The sequence below is a fragment of the Labrus mixtus genome, chromosome 12 (genome assembly GCF_963584025.1).
Source record: "Labrus mixtus chromosome 12, fLabMix1.1, whole genome shotgun sequence".
Classification (NCBI taxonomy): domain Eukaryota; kingdom Metazoa; phylum Chordata; class Actinopteri; order Labriformes; family Labridae; genus Labrus; species Labrus mixtus.
This window is the reverse complement of record NC_083623.1, coordinates 26,383,306-26,400,848: the sequence shown is the minus strand read 5'-3', so window position 1 is coordinate 26,400,848 and position 17,543 is coordinate 26,383,306. Positions and strand designations below refer to the sequence as shown.

Below are 17,543 nucleotides of genomic sequence, written 5' to 3'. Positions count from 1 at the left end.
TGTCTGCTTGTGAGACAAAACAAGACGTCTAACGTATCACCCACATTGTTCTTGACTCTTTTATGTATTCTTTTTTTCACATTTCAGAGGTAATAAAACCATAAATAGAATAGCAAATCACTCAAACATTAAAATTATATTTTATTTCAGCCGTATGTATATTATATAACTTCTCCTTTCTTCCTACATCACACACACATCACCCAGCTCATCAACTGTCCTCCAACAACCACAGATCACTCTTTAAAATGTAGAGTAATTTCTCCGTCCAGGCTGCAGGTTGTCCGTAATGGTAAATAATAAATGGACTTGAGCTTTTATATTACTTTTCTAGTCTTCTGACTACTCAAAGCGCTTTTACACCGCAGGTCACACCTACACATTCACACCCTGATGGTAGAGACTGCTGAGTAAAGAGTCCATCAGAAGTATCTAATCCATTCCTACACTGGCCGACGAAGCAGTGGGAGCAACTTGTGGTTAAGTGTCTTGCCCGAGGACACTCTGACATGGGGCTCCAGGAGCTGGGGATCGAACCCCCAAACATTCCAGTTAATAGACAACAGGCTCTAGACGTGAGGAGGAGCGGGAAATCATTGAGATGAAAAGTAAGTGTTTCCATTGTGGGATACAGGGACACAACAAGAGGCTCTATAAAACAACCAAAGCTATTGTTAACCACAGCCCGGCCTACTGAGAGATTCTAACAGCTGGATTCAATTAGGGGCTTTCTTAAAGGGGGCCGGCCCCATGCATCCCGGCTGCACCTCTCACTTCTGAACACACAAAGTTAGATCATGGAAGAAGAAGCAAAAAAACAGGGTCACACTCTTCCATAGAAGCTGATGTGACATTTGATCTCTCTCTCTGCATGGAACAGAGCAGCACAACAAAAAAAAAGAAGGAAGGGGAGAGATCTGACAAAAACTGCTGCGCTGTGTTCGACGTGTCGGACCGAATCAAGCCGCAGCACCGCTCTCTGCTTTATCAGCAGCCTCGGGCCATTTTAAGGACATATTCATGAGGGGAACTAACAAACAAATTCAGATCCAAGGGGGTCTCTGTACCAGGTTTACTCAATCAAATGTATTTGTCACATAAAACCTGTTTTTATTTAATGCGGCCCTAACAACATTTAGAGGATACTGCAAAGATTTAAGGTGTTCTAAGCTTTGTGCAACAACACTGTTCATTTAGAAAACCAAAGAAATAAAGCATAAAGGTCCTGTCAGGTAGGATGGAGTGTGTGACGCAGTGGGTGGGTCGAAGAGGACACACATCCACAAATTGGCGCAAGTTGCTAGGTGCAAAAACAGCAAAAAAAAAGGAGCACACTCAACAGAAAACACAGTTTCAGGTGCACAAGACTAAAAAGAGACGGAAAAGTCAGCACACAAATGTCCTTTAAGTTTGCATTAAGAACAGCAAAACAAGCATGGACGCTGATGAAGGCCTTGAGCTGAAACGTGTCCGTTGTTGTTTTGCAAGTTGCTAGGTGACCAAAACGATAGACGGGAAATTAGCTATTTTTTGGACACACAGTATGTTTGTATGTGTTCACTCTTCAGTAAACAGCTCGGACCTTTCTTCTTCTGAGGAGACGAGCAGCACAGACGAAGAGGGTGTGTGTTCATATGATTTTCAGGGAGCGATAGGATGTGGGAGAGTTTAGGCTCATAGGTCTTTAAACTAGAACTCAGGAAAAGGAGGACTCCTTTTTTTTGCGATCTGATCTTCCCTCCCATTGAACGCACCTGAGGTGTCGTCTCTGAGTGAGATTGAACTTTAGTGCAACCCGCACGGGCGGCAAGCTGCTCGATTATCAGAGATCATAATCACGATTATTTGGAGATCACGATTCATTAAACATGAAATCTAACTCATTGATTTTAGAACAAACTTCCCCGCTCTGAACACTTTTACATTCTGAACAATTTGAAAAAACAAGCAAAATATGAAAACAAATGAGTGAAGGTAAATAAAAGTTAATAAAGAATTTTGTTGTTTTTCATGATTGTGGGAGGACTAAAACTCCATTAATTGCCCAGCCCTTACTTTACGGACACTGAGCTTGGGGTCACTTTTGACCTGTGAAAAACTCAATCTGAACTTCTAATTAAGTGTTTTTGTTGTCTTCTCGTTTGCATGGTCATTGCATTGTGAGACATTCACGGGAATATTTGCCACACACACACACACACACACACACACACACACACACACACACACACACACACACACACACACACACACACACACACACACACAAGTGCGCAAACTGTTAAACAATCACAATGTGGCATTAAATAAACCCATCACCAGTGCTGCTGGAAGATAATCCCTCTTGCAGTGTGGGTGGTGTAGCAGAGCGCCATTCCCAACCCATGCACGTCCTCAAACGCAACAGGATTCAGTGAAACGTTGGACGAGCCTGTCGGTGCAGAAAGCTGACAGTGTACACCCTCTAATAAAGCTAATAGAACACACACACACACTGCACATTTCTACTCCAATACGAGCAGCATACTTGAAACCAGTGCTGTTGTCAATGACATCTCAAAACAACATGTTTTTAGGGATAATATCTCAGCTGTAGTTTTCCTCCTCTCCACACTTTCATCATGTTAGCACACTCTTCTCCATAATGACTTCATCTTAAAAGACAACCGGGAGCTTCTTACCTCATGACGAAAGGGTTGTCAGGCCAAATATATCACAAACTCCTTTGGGTGTCGACGACGGACGGGGGGTGACTTGTACTTTTCACACACACTCTCACACACTCACTCACTCAAAAAGAAAAGTTCACCGCTCGGTTCAAAGCTACAGGCGGCTAGATAAAAGGGAATCCGGCGGCGTGATAAAGAGGCTTCACAGTTCTTCAGGCTATCCGGTAAAAAAAAAAATACAAAAAAAATTACAAAAAAAAAGAAAAGAAAAAGAAAATGTGGATTTAAAAAAAGAAACGACCAAACCCTACATGATCTAACGCATCGCGGCTTCGCTGGTGACGACGAGTCACTTGGGAGAAAAGTGGGCAATGGACGCGTTTCTTGGGTCTTTTTTTGACGCACTTTGGTCGGCGTGATGCGGCGCTGTGCCGCTCGGTTACCGGGTCTGCTGCCGCTGCCTGCTGGCTGCAACACGTGCTGCGTTCATGGCCACACTGTAAAAAAAAACGGAATTTGTAGCTGCCCAGCCACACTGGCAACATAGCCTACTATTTTTAATTCAATAATGCCAAATCTTTTATTCAAATGTTGAATATTGACTCATTTTGGTTGGGTTGGGTAGGAAAAAGCAAGTCTCTCTGACCACGTTCACACACACACAGTAAACGAAATGACTTATAGAGAACTTTATTGTTTTGTTTTTAGTGGATATAGTTTACCAAACCTGCAACATGTGTAATAAACTTCACTATTAGGGCTCCAGTGAGGTAGTGGTTAGTTCGCTGACCCCATGTACAGACACTGCAGTCCTCAAAGTGGACTAACAGGGTTCAAATCCGACCTGTGTCTCCTTTCCCGCAGACATTCCCAACTCTTTCTCTCTCTCTGCTGCTGGCAAAAAAGCCTAAAAATATAGCCTATCTTTTAAAAATAACTTTGCAGCACCGTTTTCTGGTTTATATTAAAGTAACTTAAATGTTTTCACACATTATTTAAGGCTGAAAGACTAGGCTACATATTGGAGAAGTAAAAAATTCACACCTAAATATTGTAACTGTTTTATCCTGTCTAGCCTATCGTATGTGCTGTGTTTAGGCTGCGAATCTTGCATTTCCCACGGCACGTAAAGGCAGCAATTTATGCAACTTGGGGGACGTAGCACGTACCAGTTGCCCCTGACAACAGTGTTGGCTCTTTTCCTCTCCTGTGTTTCTTTACTGTGATGTTGAGCTGAGTCCAAAGAGGACAGAATATATATATTTTTAAAGTGTGCAGATATAGAAATGCTTTCTCTGATATTCTGTAAAAAAAAAAAAAAAAAAAAGTCCTTTCTGACAAAACATTATAAATAACAGCCCCAAAAAATAACAGCAAAAATGAATCTGTCAGTTTATAGATATAATATGCTGTGTGAAATCTGGAATAGCCCTTAACGGGTCATGTGGATAAAAAGCTGTTGAATTGTGAGACTCAACATTTCAGATCAGTGTGTGTGAAAGAGTGCATGTGGCACTGGTTTAGTATAATAATAATATGTTATAGCACTTTTCCAAACAGGGTTACAAAGTGCTTTGCAAAAGAAAAAAAAAGAGAAACGTGAGGAAGACAATGATTAAATTTGATGATTATCATTAAAAAAAGAATATGTAACGGGCTGGCATTCTGGATGCTGTTTGTGCATGTGTGTGTGTTTCAGCCTGTGTGTGAGCATGTTAACAGAGTGTACAATTTAATTTCCCCATTGCATGATCAATAAAGTATATCTTCTTCTTCTTTTACATCTTAAAACAGTCGTTTCACAGGTCCATTCATCAGCAAAATAACTTTCAACAAACGGTAAGTGGATTTGAGCCTTTTTATTTATTTTCTAGTCTTCTGACTACAGCAGCTCACACCTACACTTTCACACACTGATGGTAGAGGCTGCTGTGTGAAGAGACCATCAGAAGTAACTCATCCTTTTATACACATCTTAACGCTGTCAACAAAGCGGCAGGACAAATTTAGGGTTTAGGGTCTTGCCCAGAGACACATCGGACATGTGGCTGCAGGAGCTTTGGGATCAAACCCCCGACCTTGCAGTTGACTGACTCTACCACTGATCCACAGCTGCCCACCAACAGGGAGAAGGCTTCTCTCCTGTGTCCACAGCGTGTCCTAATCTCCTGTTTACTGGCAAAGACTTCATTAACTTTATTAGACCAACGTGTTTCGTCTTATGACCTTCATCAGGGTCATCCAAGTTTCACAACCCTGATGAAGTCCACAAGTCAAAATACATCGGTTTAATAAATTTAAAGGAAGAATGTGCAACTTTTTGATCCAGTAGATGTCTCTCCTCCAGCGACACACCTCCAACCCACTTCCACTCGCATTCACACAAAGGAGTGCAAGCAGCGGACAAAAGTGTCCTCAGCTCGAGCTGTAATCACCTCCTGCCTTGTTGTGTTAGCATGCTAATGTTAGCGCTCTTTAGTTAGCTCGTAGCTTCACATTGTATGTAAATTAACACAGAACAACTTTGATCTAAAAACACTAAATAATCAGTGAGTATGTTCTTCTTCTTCTCTCTAGTTCTTGACTAAAACAGTTTTTATACACAAGGGGAGGAGCCGGCCGTCCCGTCCATGTAAACACAGCTCTGACAACAACACAGCCAGCGGGACTCGAGCTTCTCCCTCATTGTAGACAGTCAAGACTCAGAGACACATTTACAGAGGATAGGATTTCTGCTTTATTTTTATTCTTCATGATCGCCATACTACAAGTGTTGCTGGGGCTCTTTGACCTGATTGTGGTTCTTAAAAAAATAATCAAAGCCCTTTAGTGGTCGGATGTTGTCCTTTATATGATTTTCTACAAAGTGTGTAAGGTAACTTATTCCAGAGCAGTATCAGGGTGAGGGGGGGGGGGGGGGGGGGGGGGTTCAATGTGCAAGTGCTTTAAGTCATGAAAACTAAAGAATGAAGGCAAAACCTAACCCTTCAAATCAAAACCTCTTGTGCACACAGAAGCTGGGGTCAGGGGCGCCGGTAGAGTGGTGGTTAGTGCGTGCTCCCCATGTACTGTACGGAGGCTAAAATCCTCCATGTAGGTGGCCCCGTGTGCGGATCCGACCTGTGGCTCCTTTACCGCAAGACGTTCCCCACTCTCTCTCTCTCTCCCTGATTTCCATTGTCCTATCTCTAAATAAGAGACACACACATACATACACACACAATGCTGGGGTCAGACACTGGAGCTTCTGTGACTCAGCTGGCACTATATTTGGGATCATGTATGAAACTTTGACTGGCTGTGCTATCTGTCAGAATTTAATCTATGTGTCGGTAACCTCTCGCAAGCGGTGAGGTGTACGGTACTGTTAGCATGTGTTTCTGTTTAAGTGTGTGTGTGTGTGTGTGTGTGTGTGTGTGTGTGTGTGTGTGTGTGTGTGTGTGACCGCCATGCAACATTATACATCAGCATTACTATAAGTGCACAGCAGCAAGTGAAGCCAGTGCTTTAAGCCACTTATCCACAGAGGGACCAAAAGAGGCTTAACAGAGCAAGGGCCAGCTCGTACTGTTTACAGACAAAAATTAAATTATTTCTTTATTTGACTCAGATGGGGGGGGGGCAGGAAGCTAGACCCCCCACCGCTTGATTACACCATCCTGATATTAATGCAATGATAAGCACCTCGTGTGAATGACAGATCTGCCTTTCTATGTCTTTTTTTGATTGAAGAACAGCTTAAGGGGAAAGCTTCGGCCTGCCCTATTAGGATCCACTATTTGAACTGAAGACAGACTTTATCCGACTCGTGGATGGATGAAGACGGCGACACAATGAGGAGAGTAAATAACAACATAACTGGACCTCTAATCTGCTGCTCAGCTAACCTGGCTCTGCTCATCTGATGTTCCAAAAAGAGGATTATGACAGGGTTTGGAAAATGAAAAAAAAGAGGAGAAGGTCATATTGGGAGCTGTTGTGCTCTTATGTAATGCGGCTACACTTTGATGGAAAGGTTCACCTCTCTGTGTAAAGAGCAAACTGATTTCATCACACACACAGAAACACGTAGTGAGATGCTACAACTCTCACTGTGTTGTTGACACCATTAAATGTTTTCTCCTCCCACCTATCAGGAGTTAGTTTAGAAAGTGTCTGTACATGTGGGGAGAAAAAAAACACCCACTTTTGCTTTCATTCAAGAATCTCAAGTTCATCAACATGGACTGAGTTGTTATCACACGGCCCGCTCCTCACCAGCTCTGACTGTGCATGTCAGTATATCAAAGGGTTCAAAAGCTTTCTCTCATGCTACACTCATTGTAAAAACTCAGGGGGGGGGGGGGGGGGGGGGGGATCCCAGCTACATGATAAAGTTCAGTCTTTTGAGTTCAAAGGATCACGCAGCCATGAAGATATCTGAACCTTCTCCGCCATCTAGTGTCCGACCTTCATCGTAGCACTTACATCCTCTGAAGAGCTGGAGCACGTCGTCTACAGATCTACAATTCATTTACCGGATGCTTTTGTCTACAGCAACGTAGGGGCCTACATCAGAGAGTTAGTACAAGCAGAGGCGTGTCCAGGTGGGTGGCCAGGGGTGCCTCTTATTGGCCACCACAGGTGCCACCCCAAAATGCTAAATCCATGATTGGCTATCTGCCTTGCCGGCGGTGTGAACTTATGTTCGGGCTGTGTTATTTACACATCAGTGTCACTCATCTTCTTTGTTAGTGGATTCAATTGTAAATATTAGTACATCTGTTTCTTAAGACAGGTGGGAAGGAAAGGTGTGAGGCTATAAAAAAGGATCCAAGTAGCAGTGTTTCAATACGGACACACAGAATTCAGGAGTTTGAATGCTTTTTCTTTAAATTGTGACAGCAGACAAACATCTTTTTGAGTGCTTAAAGAATTAAACTAACATGATGTCTATGTTGCCATCTCTTGTGTTGTGTTAAAGTAGATATGATAAGAGATGGAAAGGGTAAATAAACTAAATTAATTCAAATGCCACCCCTGCAAAAGTGCCCCAGTTGGGATCGCCCCAGTTGAAAAAGTCTGCACAAGGGGCTTTAGCAAACTGATTAAAGTAATATTACAATCTTCTTCTGTCATAGACGTAAAAGAAAAGTAGTGTTTCAAACATTTTGAAGAGTGGACAGAATAGTCCAGGGGTCAGGTCCATCCCTCGGGATGTTTTTTTTTGTGCTACCTTCTATTTTTCCGATTTGACATGAAACCCATGGTCAGTTGGGCAGTGGTGTGTCCGGACTTTTTCAGACTGGGTTTGCCCCACTGGGGAACTGACTTGTGCAGGGGTGGCCTGAAGTTTGTGTGCACACACATGAATGAAGAGTATTTATTTCCCTGCATTTATTTCCCTTCTGTCTGCACTAATCACTGGATAGCCTAATGGTTATGTTTTACGCCCCATGTACAGAGGCTATAGTCCTCATTGCAGCAGTCATTGGTTCAAATCTGGCCTCGACACCTTGCTGCATATCATCCCCCTTCTCTCTCCTCCCAACATTTCCTGTCGTTCTTCAGCTGTCCTTTCCAATAAAAAATACAGGAAGTGCAGAGCGGTTAGATATGTGAAGTCTTTTATGGAAAACTCTCAGGTGTGGTGGGAACTGTTTTTTTGTCACACTGATACAGAGAGCACATTTTGCAGATGAAATGTTGGAGGCATGAAATAAAGAGAGAGCTGAGACATGCTGGAAAAAACAACCCTGTAGAAGCTCTTTCCAGAGGAGGTCTCCTGTTTAAACGAGATTTAAGACTGTTGACAAGGAACTAGCGTCAGAAACAAACTGATGAAATAACCAGTGCTCACTTTAGTTAAACATGTTTATTACAATTCATACATTTCACATTTGACCTTGTGACCTCTGAAGAAGTAGAGTGGTTTTTATTTTTATTTTAACTTTACCAACTATGAAGAGTGAAAGGCTTGAAGAGGGCAGAAAGCAACACTTGTAGTATGAACATCAACTTTATTAACTGGATTAGACCGACGTGTTTCGGCTCGTGGCCTTCATCAGGGTCATCATGAGCCAGTTTCAGCAGATGGCTGCTCATCATGATTCTGGTTCTGCTCGGGGTTTCCGCCTCTTAAAGGAAGTTTTTACTTGCCACTGTAACTTTTCTAAATGTTGCTTAGTGCTCATGATGGATTAACGCTGGATCTTTGTAGATAATATAACAAAGAGTAAGGTCTTTGACCTCGGTTTTGTAAAGTGTGGTGCTATACGAATAAAGATTGATTGATCGATTGAGTTTGGATTTCAGGAAGCTGAACTGAGGTACATTTTCTGGGAGTGCCCAGTGATAGAATCCTTCTGTTTAGAGTTTCATAAAACGCTTTAAAGTGTTCTTGACCTGCCCCTCCAATGTACCACATTCTGCCGAAATGTAGATTTTCAGGCATTGGGGGCTGATAAATACCTGTTTGGCATATTGATGTCTGCTTACAAAGAAGTCATCACTAGGCACTAGCTATTTCCTGAAGCCCGCACGATACACGAGTGGATTGATGTTGTAAATTATATTTATGTTGTGGAGAGGATCATTTTCTGTTTGCGCCTATACAAATACGTTTTTTTAAAGCTTTGGACCAAGTGGGCTTACGATGTAAAAAAAACTCTACAGAAAGATTTCATCGAGGTGCCCAACGGAGGACTTGGTGATGATGTCATATCTTAACAAACATTGTTAAATGTTGTCTTACTTTTTTTTTCTCAAGTCTTTTCTGATACGTTTTTCATTTATCCAGAGTGCACACTTTCTCTCTCCTCATTGTGCATAGTTCTTGAGGACTGCAGAAGAAATTCAACTGTGTCGTGTTTGCTACGTAATATTGTCTGCTGTCCAGAAACTCAAATTAAGAATTAAAAAAGGTGCCTTCTTACTTGGGGACAAGAGAGAATTAAAAAAAAACCTGAATATGAAGAAACAACTAGTCCGCAGTAAATCTACCACACATCCCTCTGGGGAAAATTTGCCTTGCTTTGAAAGAAGACCCTCTCCTTCAGTCAGCCTGTTCCATGCAACCGCTAGAGGGAGACATGGAAAAATTACAATAGTTTCCAGCCAACAAAACCTTCCGGCCCTGCGTCTGTGGGCAATTCAAAACAAAATCCCGTTGGTGGTAGGGAACCATTGGAGGCGTACTAAAATGCTAAATTCACTAGATGATTAATTAATTTACCCGACGTATTCAATCAACGAGACTGAGTGAGGACGCAAACTTCCTTATCTTTTTCGTTTTCCAGTTCATTCAAAATGGGCCCTTATTTTGAAACGGTAATCCGGAAGTAGTTATGACATCACGTCGCCTGCCTTCTGATTGGCCGTCTTCACGCTGCTGCTGATGTGGTGTTCCCAAGTTAGCAAAAACCTCCTGAGCCGACACGAACCGGCTGATTTTTGTTAAAATAAAAACGTTTTTTGTCTAATATTAAAAATGCCTTTTTATCAGACGTGGGAGGAGTTCGCCCGGGCAGCGGAGAAACTGTACCTGACGGATCCAATGAAGGTGAAAACGTAATATTGTGTGATTAACGTAAGGTTAGCATGCTAGCTGGATAGCGTGTAGCACTGTCGTGTCTTAAACGGTGTGTTTGATTTTTTTAAATTATTTTTTTATTGAAACGTTATAACTCATAGTGTGTGTTGTGTTGCAGGTCAGAGTGGTGCTTAAGTACAGACATTGTGATGGAAACCTTTGCATTAAAGTGACCGACAACGCCGTGGTGAGTGACATGAGGAGGAGACGTGTTGCTCAAGTTTCACCCAAATCAACACTTAAACACCCACAGGCGTTTTATTGACTTTCTGTTCCCATTGTCTAATGTAGGTTACCATTCAGAGGTTTTCTGTTAAAACAAGGATTATATCTGAGATGCTAAATAACTCATAGTGGAGTAATTATTGATTACTCTGCACAACATAATGATCTCGTTTCCACATGTTATCATCTAAGTGTATCTGTAATAACTTTTATTGTATCTTGTGCGCACCAGATCATTATAGTTAGATTTTTTTATTTTATTATTGTGTCATACATCAGGGGTGTAGCTAAATTTGGGTTCGGTTCGGTTCTCAGTTTTGAAGCTTTGGTTCGGTACAGTGAAGAGACCTGATGCAACACTTATTTTTTAGGAACATTTAGAATTTCCCTTTTACACATTGTCTTAAGTGCAGCATTGACAGTTCAGACTTGTATAACATTTTAAATGAAACATTGTAAAATCAATGAGTAATCATGTTTAATAATCGTGATTAGGATTTTTACCTTTGTGAGACTTCAGGGGCTCGGCAGTCCTCGAGTATTCAGCAGTAACCATTAGTTTCCTGCTTAATTGATCAATCTGCAGAACTTTTCAAACACTGCTTGATTAAAAAAAAAACTCCTAGTGATCTGATTCCCTCTTTAAGCTAGATAAGATGTACTTTATTGTGAAATTCATCTTGCACTCTGTCCTGCAGTTACAAAAGAATAATAACAAATACATACATAGAGATCATACCAAACATGTATGTAAAAACACCTTCCTCCAGCAGTGACATATTGACATATTGCACGGCCCCTTGGTACATCCTGCATTACCTGTTAAAGGTGTGAGAGGGAAATCGATTTATGTAAAAATCCAGATTCTTATCTTAGATTTTAAATAGATCCAAAAATCTATCTTGTTTGTCTAATCAGTCTCTCCCTGCTAAGGCTAGCTCTTTAACTCGGCAGCAAAATATTCAGACAGGTGCTGTCGCTACCCATCAGCACCTGTCTGCCTTTTTTCAAACAGTTCGACATGTTTTATCGGCGTCGGTGTGGTTGGTGAGATGAATCACTCTGATTGGCTGTTCGGAGGTTTCATTCAGGTTCAGTAAAGCCCCTTGAGCATGTCGCTGTAGTATCCATGCTTTCACCCATAAGTTTGGTTTCTCCTTATTTGTCTCCTCCGCCTCTTCTTTTCTTTTTCCACTAAAAGACCAAGAGCTGACAACACCAGCGCCATTTTTAAATTTTTATCAGACATTATTCTCCATTAGTAGACTACCTATAATACGAGTGGTGAGCGACAGCGGTGTGAAAATGGAGGAGAGCTGCTGCTCATCCGCAGTTCTAATTGACCTCCTCGATTTCATCCAAACATTAAGTTAAAAAAAAATAACCGGCAGCGAGTGGGAGGGGGGAGTGACGTTTATATTCTGTGATCGGTGCAAGACCATAGACTGTAGGAACTTCGGGTGAAGTCTGAGTGAAAAATGTTGCTGTTTGCTTTCACACATACAGCTCAGCCCGAAAATGTCAGGAGTTTTGTGCAAGTGTGAAAGCCCTATAAGTAATAATAGTATTAAAAGATTTTACTTCTCATGTTAACCGGCCCAGCTGAAATTAAAATCCTGGTGCCACACCTGGAATGGAAATGGGAGTGAAATGGCACTTTTGGATACATAGTGATATGATTATTTATTTCTCCCCTGTTTGGTTAATTAAATGAAATAGTCGCTTTCATTACCCTCATGTGGTCTTTCTGTCTATCCCCGTAGTGTTTGCAGTACAAGACGGATCAGGCCCAGGACGTGAAGAAGATCGAGAAGCTGCATGGAAAACTGATGAGACTCATGGTGTCCAAAGAGACGCACAGTGGTGCCATGGAGACGGACTGAAATGCTCTAGGAGAACTAGAGCAAGTGGACTGAGTTCAGTGGACACAATGGTTGTTGAGAGCACAGAACCACCGGAGTGCGATGCAGAGTCTGAGAGAGAGGAGCGGAGATAAAGAGAGAATGTAGGGAGATTGATTTGGTTGCCTCTGCTGATCTTATACCATCAGAGATGTGATAAACATACTGTATATATTTTATTCTCTCAGGATTTTGTTGTTTTTTATGCTACCTGTTAGTCAATAAAACCCCATTATTCTACGTGTCCTGGAGGGGCATTTTGTTCACATCTCTGATGGTATGAATAAAACAGAAACTCAGTGTAGGCCGCTGAGTGATGTAAGGAAATGTACAGAAGAGGAAACGAGAGGGGGGGGGGGGGGGTGGTAGAGAGGGATGAACAGATCCTTTGCTGCTGAGTAAGCAGCGTTGGCACCTTGATTTGTCTGAAGGAGGACTGTATTTATTTTCATTTTTAAATGAGATGAAGGTGTCACATGAATTTTTTTTGTTTTTTTAAGAAGAACAATGAAGCTACGTTGGGTTCAATGTCAGCACCGCTAATGGTTTCATTTTCTATGTCCTCATGGACTCGTGCCACATGAATTAAGCAGGACCTTTTGATTTAGTAAAAATGACCCCCCCCCCCCCGCCCCCCAATAAACAACAACAACATGCCTCTGAACGCCATGTCATCGCCTCAGAATAATTATGTTACACATGTTGAATAAAAGTTTATTGACCCCAGTAAAGCCAGCTTCTCTCCTGTACTCATTGAGCAGTAGGGTGATTCTTTTTCTTGGATCATAACCTGACGATTACTTTCCATGTGTTTCTGTTCTATGTCATGAAGTAAACTACATTGTGAAACAGATGTTTATCATGTGGGTGACACGTGAAGTCAGGGTTTCATTTGTCACAGGATGATGTTTTTCCCCAGTTGTATGTATTTGCTACCTGCGCCCTAATGAAAGGAAAAGCGTTCAGCGAAGACACCCCTCGCTCCAGTCATGCCCCGAAATCCTACTGATGATTCCACAAATCATTATCAGACGCTTTTATCCAAGGCGACGTACATCAGAGAGTAAAAACAACACAAGTCCGATCAGCCGGTGTGTCTGATCGGACACACAGGTGCTGACAGGAAGTGACCAGAGGCAAAGCACAACTTCAACGGCTGTTCTTAAGTGCTTTGAGTAGTCAGAAGACTAGAAAAGTGCTATACAAGTTCACATTTACCATTTCAGCATCAAAACCATCCTATATATAATCATTAAGTGTTCATAAAGCTTTTTTCTTAAAGGTGCAGAGGGACTCTGCAGATCGAATGCAGTTTGGTAGTTTTTTCCACCACCGGGGGGCGACAGAGGAGAAGAGATACTACCTACCATACCACATGGACCCTCTTGTCTTGGCCCCCATAACTCAACTGTGTAGTCCAATGGGCAGCCGGACTCAGGATATCACCGTCCCTTCACCGGTCTTTCACCAGATTAGTCCCACGACACCTCGTCCCAGAGCCACTCCCCTCAATTCTTGTTCTCACCGCCCACCACATGAAGCACTTCTAAACTTTTCCTCCTTTAATGGCCTTCACAGCCCAAACTGAAAAATGGTAAACTCATAACTCAGCTACAAAATTAAAAGATAAGCCTGCACACTTAAAGAGTGTTTTAAATCAGATCTCTTTGAGCCACACGTGATTTAATAAACTATAATTGTGGCATTGAGTAAGCATGTGTGGGCTTATCTGCTTTTCTCGCCGCTGTCTTTGAAGTCACCCTGGTCTTGTGCAATGTTTGTATAATCACCACAGACTGTAAATATTAGATAACCACCTCTTCTTCAAGTTCAACAATCAGGAACGTATGTGAAGGTACTCCTCATACTGCTCACTGTGTTGCATTTTAAAGAAACTGTCAAAATTGTTTAGACAAAACATGGTGAATATAAATTTTGATCTGAAATTACGTTTCAGTGAGCCAAATCATCTGTTCCTGCAGGAGGCCCCAGAGGTTCATCGTCAGCAGCCGCCATGGTGGAAATCCTGTCTCAGTCTAACTTTCAGTCAACCTAACAACAGACTGAGAGCTGGAGCTGAGGCGGGTTTTAAACCTCTTGATGAACCTTTAGATCACGTCTACCTGTCTTATCAGGTCAGCTACAAACGTATTGTTATCGAAATCAAAACTGAGCTGTTTTTAAAAAACTGACCCCCCTGTACAGTGTGTGCCCATGATGACAATAACTAATCAGACTCATTTGTTTTTGTACCAGGCTGTAAACATGTTTATTTATGCTGTAAGCTTTTTTGCCTATTGTGTGTATGTGACTTCTGGTCATCCTGGAGCCAACCAATAGTGGACATGCGTCAAACTGCAGGATTTTGAACTTCCGCATTGGCTTCATTTTTCAAGACCAGAGGTTGCTGCTTGGTCCTACACCGTGTAATTAAGTACTATAACACGAGAGGGAGCGATATTGTTCTGAATATCAGCTTCAATTCAACAAATCATTATCAGACACTTTTATCCAAAGCGACATCAGAGTAAGAACAACACCAGAGAGGATCTATGAGGGGAGGAAACAACGTCAGCAAGTGCAAACAAACAGCTTTATGTCGTATCAGACACACAGGTACTGACAGGAAGTGACCAGAGGCAAAGCACAACATCCACATTTGTTCTTGAGAGTTCTAATCAAAATCAAAACCATCCTAAATATTGTCATCATCATTATCAAACAAAACCATCATCAGCTCTGCTGTGATTTGGGGTGGCTGCGCCTGTTTTGAGCTTTTTACTAACATCTGGGGTGCTGGGGCTAAAGCTGCACAGCTGTGATTAATGTTAAATGGACTTGAGCTTGTAAACTGTATTTCTTTTCTAGTCTTCTGACTACTCAAGAGCTTTTACTTTACAGGTCACACCTACACATTCACACACTGATGGTAGAGGCTGCTGAGTAAAGAGACCATCAGTATTAACTAATCCATTCATACATATTCATACGCCGCAGATGAAGCAGTGGGAGCAACTTGGGGTTAGGTGTCTTGCCCAAGGACACATTGGACATGTGGCTGCAGGAGCTGGGCATTGAGCCCTCAACCTTCCTGCAGAGAGACTACCGACTCTACCACTGAGCTACAGCCACCCCCATGTGGCACCAACAGCTTAGACAAACACACACATTACAAAGATACATGCACTCATACTGTAAGTGCCGGGGTCCAGGAGGCAGACACAGTCTGTATTTTTAAGAATAGACTTAAAACTTTCCTTTTTGATAAATCTTATAGTTAGGGCTGGTGCTGGTGTAGACCAGCTCTTAGTTATGCTGCTATAGGCTTAGACTACCGGGGGAACTGGCACCCTGAGCTCCTCTCTCTCTGTGCATATACAGTACATCATATTACTGCATGTATCTATCTATAAATCTCAGTCACTAACCACTTACTTTCCTGGGAGCTCTTGAGCTCTCTTAGGCTCCTCAAGATCGTTGGTTGACGGCCTGCCAGAACACCCCCCCCCCCCCCCCCCCCCACACACACACACACCACCTCCCCTCCCCACCGGATTGCTGATGGACGGTCTACCTCCCCCCACACCCTTGCTCCCTATCCCTCTTCCTGCATTTTATCCCATCTCTCCCCCTATCCCCTTCCAAGCCCGGCGCAGTCTAGGCCTGTGAAGACTGTTTCGTCATGAGCCGGGGATCCGGCCAAAGATTTCTGCCTTTTAATAAGGCAGTTTTTTTCTTACCACTGTAACTTTTGCTGCTTTGCTAAAGTGCTCATGATGGATAGGCCGGATCTTTGTAACATAACAATGAGTAAGGTCTTTTACCTGCTCTTTGTAACATAACAATGAGTAAGGTCTTTTACCTGCTCTTTTGTAATGTTAACAGACAAAGAGTAAGGTATTTTACCTGCTTCTTGTAAAGTGTCTCAAGATAACACTTGTTATGAGTTGACGCTATACAAATAAAAATTGATTGATTGATTGATTGATTGATTGATTGATTGAAGTGTAACTCTTAGTTGACCTCCTAGAAGATTTCACTTTCTCTTTAGAGATTAGAAACGTCTTAGCCCAGAAAGCCTTTTGTTGCATAATAATGACTTGTGCTAAAAGGCATGTCAGATGATTTGAATACAGTCTGGATTCTAACTTGGATCATAGCCTGACAGAAAATACAGACATGATCTGAAAATATGAAGTTTGGGAAAATTAAGACACCGTTTCTCCAAACCATAACTTGTCAACCACAGACGGCTGTTTTTACAGGTAATGTCAACAGAGTGTATATCAAATGAATATGTATTAACCAAGTGTGAAAGATCTTAAATGTTTATTGTATGCATGAAGAACTCTTTTTATGATTTAGTAAATTAATACCTCATTAACAGATCACAGTGCAAAAGAACGACTGCATATAGTATCTATTAATGATATTAATAGTAATCATTACTGATTCATAATAACAATGTTCTAAAATGATATTATAATAAGAGTAATAATCAGATAAAAATCTATAATATCAATATTGAATAACACTAATATCTCAAATATACTTCAAATATTAAGTGTGTGTGTGTGTGTGTGTGTGTGTGTGTGTGTGTGTGTGTGTGTGTGTGTTCAGGAAAATGTCCCAGTGTTCCCCTCATATCCTTATATCATGCTCACCCTCTTGTCCAATCAGATTGCATGGTCGGAACTAACTTCTTATATTATACTACATATCCCGTCATGCACCTCCACACAGTTCCCAGGAAAAAATCGCGCATGCGCCTCCTTCACGCACACAGAATAATACGCATTATTATAACACCTGTACAGTGTTTTTGCTGCTCCTGCAATCCACTTTATTTTAACAAGTGAGCTTAAGGACGGGGACAGTGAGGTAGAGGCGAGGAGCGAGGAGCTAGGAGCTAGGGGAGGATTCAAGGAAACGGGAGAGGAGTTGAACGACCTGTCCCAGAAGAGATTTAAGGTAAACTACTCAAACTTTGTGAGCTGTGGTGAATTTTACTCGACTTTTAAATGATTTGAGCCTCGTATCTGCGACTTGCACTTTTGCACGCGTCCTGCAGCCTCGCTGTTTATTGTTCTGACGAAGTACAAGAGAAGTTGTGTTTGGAAATTGCCCAGAAGACAGAGTAAAGTAAATACAGACACTTAAAACTTTTCGATAAAGTGC

The 17,543-nt window shown here is 41.9% G+C and overlaps 3 protein-coding genes across 3 annotated transcripts in view; 2 read left to right on the top strand and 1 right to left on the bottom strand.

The window, feature by feature from the left end:
* enah (ENAH actin regulator) overlaps positions 1 to 2,815 on the bottom strand; it is a 128,230-nt gene extending 125,415 nt beyond the window's left edge. Inside the window, exon 1 of the mRNA XM_061051299.1 lies at positions 2,682 to 2,815. Coding sequence (XP_060907282.1) covers positions 2,682 to 2,686 — 5 coding nt within the window. The 5' untranslated portion in view covers positions 2,687 to 2,815. The remainder of the gene's footprint in view (positions 1 to 2,681) is intronic.
* ephx1 (epoxide hydrolase 1, microsomal (xenobiotic)) overlaps positions 1 to 17,543 on the top strand; it is a 64,855-nt gene that overhangs the window by 36,924 nt on the left and 10,388 nt on the right. Inside the window, exon 2 of the mRNA XM_061051387.1 lies at positions 17,175 to 17,336. The gene's annotated coding sequence lies outside the window, so the exon portion shown is untranslated. The remainder of the gene's footprint in view (positions 1 to 17,174; positions 17,337 to 17,543) is intronic.
* Positions 10,025 to 13,100, top strand: srp9 (signal recognition particle 9). The gene is made up of 3 exons (XM_061052702.1): positions 10,025 to 10,209; positions 10,358 to 10,426; positions 12,228 to 13,100. The coding sequence occupies exons 1-3, from the start codon at positions 10,138 to 10,140 to the stop codon at positions 12,345 to 12,347; spliced, it is 261 nt and encodes an 86-aa protein (XP_060908685.1). The 5' UTR covers positions 10,025 to 10,137; the 3' UTR covers positions 12,348 to 13,100.